The sequence below is a fragment of the Dipodomys ordii genome, unplaced genomic scaffold (genome assembly GCF_000151885.1).
Source record: "Dipodomys ordii isolate 6190 unplaced genomic scaffold, Dord_2.0 Scaffold7, whole genome shotgun sequence".
Lineage (NCBI taxonomy): Eukaryota > Metazoa > Chordata > Mammalia > Rodentia > Heteromyidae > Dipodomys > Dipodomys ordii.
This window is the reverse complement of record NW_012267223.1, coordinates 3601174-3607869: the sequence shown is the minus strand read 5'-3', so window position 1 is coordinate 3607869 and position 6696 is coordinate 3601174. Positions and strand designations below refer to the sequence as shown.

Sequence of the window (6696 nt, the reverse complement as noted above, 5' to 3'; positions counted from 1 at the left end):
GGGCAGGGCTCCCGGCACTCGGGGCAGGACTGCTCGCAGCGGCGCCATGAGTCCCGGATGCAGTCCCCGCAGAAGTTGTGGCCGCAGGGCAGCGTCACCGGGTCCCGGTAGAGCCCCAGGCAGATGGAGCAGTTGAGCTTCTCCCTCAGCTGCTCCGCGACCGAGGCGTCCATGGCTGGCCGGGCCGGGAAGGGAGGCCGCGGGCCCGCCTCCTGCGGGGAGGGGCGGGACCTTGACCGGGAAGTCGCTGGTGCGGAACGTGGCTGGGGGCGCAGCCTGGTCGTGACTCGGCCCCCTGCCACCCCGGGCCGGGCCCGAGGGCGTGGCCTTCCCACGCGCGGTGGCACCGTACACCGTACCGGCTTCCAGGGCGGTTGGGGATGGAGCATCTTAAGAAACAGGGTAGAGGGGCTGGGAAGATGGCTCCGTGGCAGAGCACTTGCCTTGCATGCATGAAGCCCTGGGTTCGATTCTTCATCACCACAGGAGCAAAAAGAAAAAAGCTGGAAGTGGCGCTGTGGCTCAAGTGGTAGAGTGCTGGCCTTGAGCAAAAGCTCAGGTCCTTAGTCCAAGCTCCAGGACTGGGGGGGGGGGGGAAGGAGTGGAGAACAACATTGGTGGCTCACTCCTGTCATCCCAGCTACTCAGGAGGCTGAGATCTGAGGATCGCAGTTCAAAGCCATCCTGGACAGGAAAGTCCATGAGACTCTTACCTCCAACAAATCACCAGAAAACCAAAAGTGGCTCAAGTAGTAGAGCACTTGACCTGAGCTGCTCAGGGACAATGCCCAGGTCCAGAGTTCAAGACCCACGACGGAAAAGAAAAATAATCCCATTTTTTGCTAATTAGATAAGAGCCTCTCAATTTTGTCTATGTGGGCTGATTTTGAACTGTGATCTTCAGGTCTCCACTTCCTGAATAGCTACAGTGCACAGCAAGGCCTGGTTTGGAGATCTCACTGCAAGGTATCACGGCATGTCTTCTGCAGTGACACATGCAGTCCTGAAAGTGAACGTCTCCCCTGGGCCCATTTTGTAGCCTTTTCGGAGGGGGGTGGAGGGGTGGGTGGGCTCTAGCAGGACTCTCAGACCAGCAGCAGCAGATAGAAATCTCTTTATTCCCTCCAGTTATGTCCTCACTGCCATCCACGGAGGGCCTGCCTCAGGACAGACCTCCAAGCTGGCCCCAGGGCCCTTCCCAGCAGGCCCTGGAGAGCGGACGCACCCCACTGGGTACAGTCAGTAGATGCCATACGTGGGCTCGTGGCTGTCCCTGTACCGGTCCAGGTAGCGCAGGGGCTGCCGGTGGGGGAAGCGCTTCTGCTTGGGGTGGTAAGGGGGCGGCCGCACAAACTCAAACACGGGCTCCCGCATGTCTGTGAAAGAGCAAAGGGCCTTAGGTGCACTTCTGCAGCCTGAGCCCCGCCCTGCCTGTGAGGATGAGGCCTGGCCAGGCCTGCCCGCCCACCGGAGGGGCAGGTAACCCTTTCTGTGTGCTCAGGCCCATGCCGCCCCAGTCTCATGCTGCCCTTACCCAGAAGCTGGTGGAAGGTGCTGGTGACTGAGTCATCCCAGCGGCATTGGAAGAAGGCCAGGCCTGCTGGGGTCATGGCTTCCTGGTGTTTCTTGTAGAAATCAAAAGTGCGGAAGGTCCGCTGGGTCAGCTGATAGCTAGGAAAAGCAGTGTGTGTGTGTGGGGGGGGGGGCACCCATCCTTTCCACCCCACAAGCAATCCTGGGAAGCCCGAGGTGGGCCTGGTGTCCAGCTCTGTTGCAGGCCTCAGGACCTGGATGGAAAGGGGAGCTGGCCTGAGAGGCCCGGGGCGCGTGGGGGGGGGGTGCGGACTACCATGGCGAGGGGCGGGTGTCCTCCGAGAAGTCGACTGGCTTGTCTTGCTTGAAGAGCAGGAAGGTGAGGCGGTGGAAGCCGGAGCCTCGGGCGGGGAAGGGGGGTAGGTAGGGACACGTCTCCTGTCCCTCGGCCACTCTGTTGCCTGGGATGTTGGTTCTGTTAAGAAGTAAGTATCTGTTCACTGCTGAATCAGTAAGAAGGCAGGGACCCACCTCCAGCCCAACTGTGTGCATCTTAGACTCTAAGTCAGTCCCCAAGGGCACAGACCCCGGGCAACCTCTAGCATGATGCTTGCACATCATGCAGACTTTGGAGAGAGAGGCTCAGAGACAGGATGGTGGTGAGGACAAGTCTGAGCACCCCATTTGGCAAGGCCTAACGAAAGCCACCACCCCTCCCCTCTGCTGCTTCTCCCCATTTCTAGGTCTCTGGGGTCTTGTTAGGGTGAGTTTGCCTAGCCTGGCACTGGGGAGGCCACTGTACCTGCCTAGATAGGTAGATAACTCCAGCTGCCTCAGTTATCCATGCGTGTCAAGGGTCCCTGCCTGACCTCTGCCCCTGGCCTGGCGCAGCCCGCTGGATGAGCTGGGAAGGAATGCCAGAGTTCCCCAAGCACTCAGAGATGTCCTGGCTGCTGGAGGCCTTTCCCAGTCTTCGGCCTCTTTGTCAAGCGGTCCGGGAAGTAATGTGCCGGCATCAGCCCAGCCTCCCAGGCAAGGACCCAGGTCAGAGGGAGGAAGAGGCTCATGCGGCTGACGAGGCCCACTGCCACCGCCAGGAGGCAGAGGTGAGGGGCCATATGCTGGGACTGGAAGTTAGTCTGGGGCATAGTCAAGACTGAAACCCAGGGGCAGCCTTCTTTTGAACCTTCTAGGGCCTCTGCATCCCGCCCCATGCCAGATACTCACACTAGCCAATGGACGTACTCAGCATCTGGCTCCAGCAGGTGTCCATCTGCACAGAAACAACCCATAGTGCTGGCCCCACCGTTCCCTGCTGGGGGGGAGGGGGAGGGAGAGGAGGAAGGAGACAGGGCTGGAAACCCACCTAAGTTAGTGAGTAACAACGTCCACATGGAACCCTGGTCGGCCTCGTAGGTTACCTCCGGTGCCTGAGCTGCCTGTGGAAGTAGAAGTTCCTTCTGGGGGGCTTGTAGCTGAAAGGGCCCTAGAGAAGGGAGCACCTACTCTGATCCAAAACAGAGGCAGAGACCCCGTCCAAGATTAGAACTACAATAGGGGTAACAGGGGCCAGAAGGCTGTAAAAAGCCAGCAGCGCACTGGGCGCTAGTGGCTTATTCCTGTAATCCTAGGTACTCAGGAAGCTGAGATCTGAAGATGGAGGTTCAAAACCAGCCTGGGCAGGAAAGTATGTGAGACTTTTAACTCCAATTAACCACCAGAAAACCGGAAGTGGCACTGTGGCTCAAAACGGTAAAACACTAGCCTTAGCAAAAAGAGCTCACGAACAGCACTCAGGCGGAGATCAAGCCCCATGACTGACCAAAAAAAGCCAGCAGCTCATCCAGTAATGTGCACAGACAGAGCCACTTTTTACTTTCTTTGCAAATGACATGTATTGTTTCCCAGGAGCTCAGAATCCCCAACCCCAGGAGCTATTCACTACGTGTCTGTGTGCGCATGGCACAGGAGACGGGTCCAGCCAGAGGTACCTCGGTTGGGGTCACTTCATTGCCGAAGTACACGGGAACCAGGTCTTCCTCGCCCACAGCATATGCCACACGCAGGGGGATCCAGGGCACAAAAGTGGCATCATGGAATAGGTCTCGGTACAGGCCATAATACTCAGCAAGGCGCTGCTTGTGGTAGGGGCCACACGTCCTCTCCCACTCGGCCCGCACGGACTCCAGTGGGACGCTGGCTGGGAAGGAAGGAGGCTGTGGGATGAGGCCTGGAGCAGGGACGCACGGAGGGCCCCCCCCCCCCCCCCCCCCCCCCCCCCCCCCCGTCGGCTGGCGGTCGAAACCCCCCCCCGCCAGGCTTACCTGTTCCGAGGCGAGCAGCCCGCTCCTCTTCCACCTTGGCCCGAAGCTCGCGCCGGATCCGTTTCCGTTCCCGTAGCTGTTGGGTCTTGCAGACCTTAGGTGGGGGCAGCCCAATGTCAATTTTCTCCTTGGGATCTGCAGAGGGAAGACATCTTGGAAAAAGCAGCTTCAGCCTCTTGGTTAAGACCTTGTCCCTTCACTGCTGCTCTAGGCTCTGAATCACAAAACTAAAACACACTATGTAGTCTTCTTCCCTTCCTTGAACAGGGCCCAGATATTAAGCAAATCAGACGTGAGTCCCGTGTGAGCTCCCCCTCCACCGCATTCCTGTCTTCTCTAGGTCACAGAACTGGAGGCAATGCCATCCTAATTGTGGTTGGGATCATATCCAAAGTGATTTCACAGTCTGCATGGACATACTTGGGGCTTGGGTGGAATTCTGAGTTAAAGCCCTAGCTTTGCTGGGCGCTGATGGCTCACCTGTAATCCTACCTACACAGGAGGCTCAGATCTGAGGATCATGGTTCAAAGCCAGTCCAGGCAGGAAAGTCCGTGAGACTCTTATCTCCAATAAACCACTCAGAAAAATGGAAGTGGAGCTGTGACTTAAATGGTAGAGCGGTAGAGCGCTAGCCTTGAGCTGAAGAGCTGAGGGACAGCGCCCAGGCCCAGAGTTCAAGCCCCACGACTGACCCCCCCGCCCAAGAAAAAAAAAAGCCCTAGCTTCAATGATGGGACTTAAATGCCTCTCAAACTCTCATATGGGCAGAAAAGACATATTACCACCAAAATTGGCTTAAATTCAGCATTTGATCCTGCAATTTAGAGTTGGACTGGAGAGCTGCAGTTCTTTTGTCCACCTTTTGGGTAACTGATTTCATTGCTGGTCTGGAAGCACTTCTGAGTGGCAGGCCTGAGAACTTCTAACACTTCTGACCACTTATATTGCATACAATGTGTGTTGACCCCCATCACCATCAGAGATGGTGTTCGTCCAGGAATTTCAATGGGCTGTACCCTTTTTTCCTCACAGTAATCAGTGACAGTGGTTTTCATTCTATAGTAATACTTAGGAGGGCGTCACCCCTCAAGCTGAGCTAAGGTTTACAGCAGACTATTTAAGACTATTTAGCTTGTGTCCTAACATTCTGTCAAAACTGCTTCTGTTAGCTGGGCCCTGGTGGCTCATACCTGTAATCTTAGCTACTCTGGAGGCTAAGATCTGAGGATCTTGGTTCAAAGGCAGCCTGGATAGGAAAGTCTGGGAAACTCTTATCTTCAATTAACCACCAGAAAACTGGAAGTGGTGCTGTGGATCAAGGTGGTAGAATGCTAGCCTTGAGCAAAAAAGCTCAAGGAAGTCAGGTGTTGGTGGCTCACACCTGTAATCCTAGCTACTCTGGAGGCTAAGATCTGAGGATTGTGGTTCAAAGCCCAGCCCAGGCAGAAAAAGTCCATGACACTCTTATCTCCAATAAACCACCAGAAAACCAGAAGTGGCACTGTGGTTCAAGTGCTAGAGCACTAGCCAGGCTGAGTTCAAGCCAAAAAAAAAAAACCTCAGGGACAGAGCCAAGGCTCTGAGTTCAAGTCTCACGACTGACCAAAACAAAAACAAGCAAACAAAAAAAACACTGCTTCTGTGAGCCAGGGACATATGAATTTGATTAGAAGCAAAAGTCAGAATCCAAGCCGGGCACCAGTGGCTCACACCTATAATCCTAGCTACTCAGAAGGCTGAGATCTGAGGATCTTGGTTCAAGGTTCAAAGCCAGACTGGGCAGGAAAGTCCACAAGACTCTTATCTCCAATAAACCACTCAGAAAAATGGAAGTGGCACTGTGGCTCAAGTGGTAGAGCACTGGCCTTGAGCTGAAGAGCCCAGGGACAGCACCCAGGCCCAGAGTTCAAGCCCCACGACCGACCAAAAAAAAAAAAATCAGAATCCACAAACCCACCTCTATGCTTGCTTTCAGAAAGGATCTACACACTAAATTCCTTAAAGGCTAGGTCTCTGAGTTACCTTGCCCAAAATTGTGCCAGGCAGTATAGGTGCAAGGATTCAAAGATGGGTAAGACAGACAACAGACAGGATCTGTCTGAAGGTGGGCACAGGGTATCCAGGGTATAGTATTTTGGGGGCAATGAGGGGAAGTCAATAAAGGATGTTAGGAGTTGAAGCTGTAACTTTTTTTTCCCATTGGCTGGTACTAAAGTTTAAACTGAAGACCTGGCTCTTATTCTCTGCTGGCTCCTTTGCTTGGCTAGCACTCTACTATTTGAGTCACAGCTCTACCCCTGCTTTTTGCTGGTTAACTGGAGATGGGAGTCTCACGGACTTTTCTGCCCAGGCTGCTTTCCTTCCTTCCATCCCCAACATAACCTTCTGAGTACTAGGATTACAGTCTGGAGACACTGGTACCTGGCAAAACATGAAATCATCATTATTTGCTGTTCTTTGTTGTTGTTGTTGTTGGTCGTGGGGTCTGAACTCTGGGCCTGGGCTCTTCAGCTCCAGGCCAGTGCTCTACCACTTGAGCCACAGCGCCACTTCCAGCTTTTTCTGCTTATGTGGTGCTGAGGAATGGAACCCAGAACCTCATGCATGTAAGGCAAGCGCTCTACCACTGAGCCACCTTCCCAGCCCCTATTTGCTGATCTTATATTGGTGGTACTGGGGTTTGAACGCTGGGTGGTCTCAAGCGCCCTCGGCTGGCTTGCCAGGCTGGCGCTCTACCACTTGGACCACGTCTCCAGGCCCTTTAAACTCTTGCAGGTCGGGGGAGCTCAGGATGGGGGATTCTGCTGGTTTATCGCCGAGGGCGCACGCCGGGGTGCG

At 54.9% G+C, this 6696-nt stretch overlaps 2 protein-coding genes across 2 annotated transcripts in view; both read right to left on the bottom strand.

Annotated features, from left to right (window-relative positions):
• Positions 1 to 173, bottom strand: part of Trim65 (tripartite motif containing 65) — a 5001-nt gene extending 4828 nt beyond the window's left edge. Inside the window, exon 1 of the mRNA XM_013036465.1 lies at positions 5 to 173. Within this exon, the coding sequence (XP_012891919.1) occupies positions 5 to 173 (169 nt within the window). The remainder of the gene's footprint in view (positions 1 to 4) is intronic.
• A 925-nt stretch (positions 174 to 1098) lies between these two features.
• The window catches only part of Mrpl38 (mitochondrial ribosomal protein L38), a 10008-nt gene continuing 4410 nt past the window's right edge, over positions 1099 to 6696 (bottom strand). Inside the window, exons 2-8 of the mRNA XM_013036456.1 lie at positions 3858 to 4055; positions 3525 to 3733; positions 2900 to 2972; positions 2761 to 2806; positions 1850 to 2008; positions 1535 to 1671; positions 1099 to 1376 (exon numbers count right to left, since the gene is read on the bottom strand). Coding sequence (XP_012891910.1) covers positions 1240 to 1376; positions 1535 to 1671; positions 1850 to 2008; positions 2761 to 2806; positions 2900 to 2972; positions 3525 to 3733; positions 3858 to 4055 — 959 coding nt within the window. The 3' untranslated portion in view covers positions 1099 to 1239. The remainder of the gene's footprint in view (positions 1377 to 1534; positions 1672 to 1849; positions 2009 to 2760; positions 2807 to 2899; positions 2973 to 3524; positions 3734 to 3857; positions 4056 to 6696) is intronic.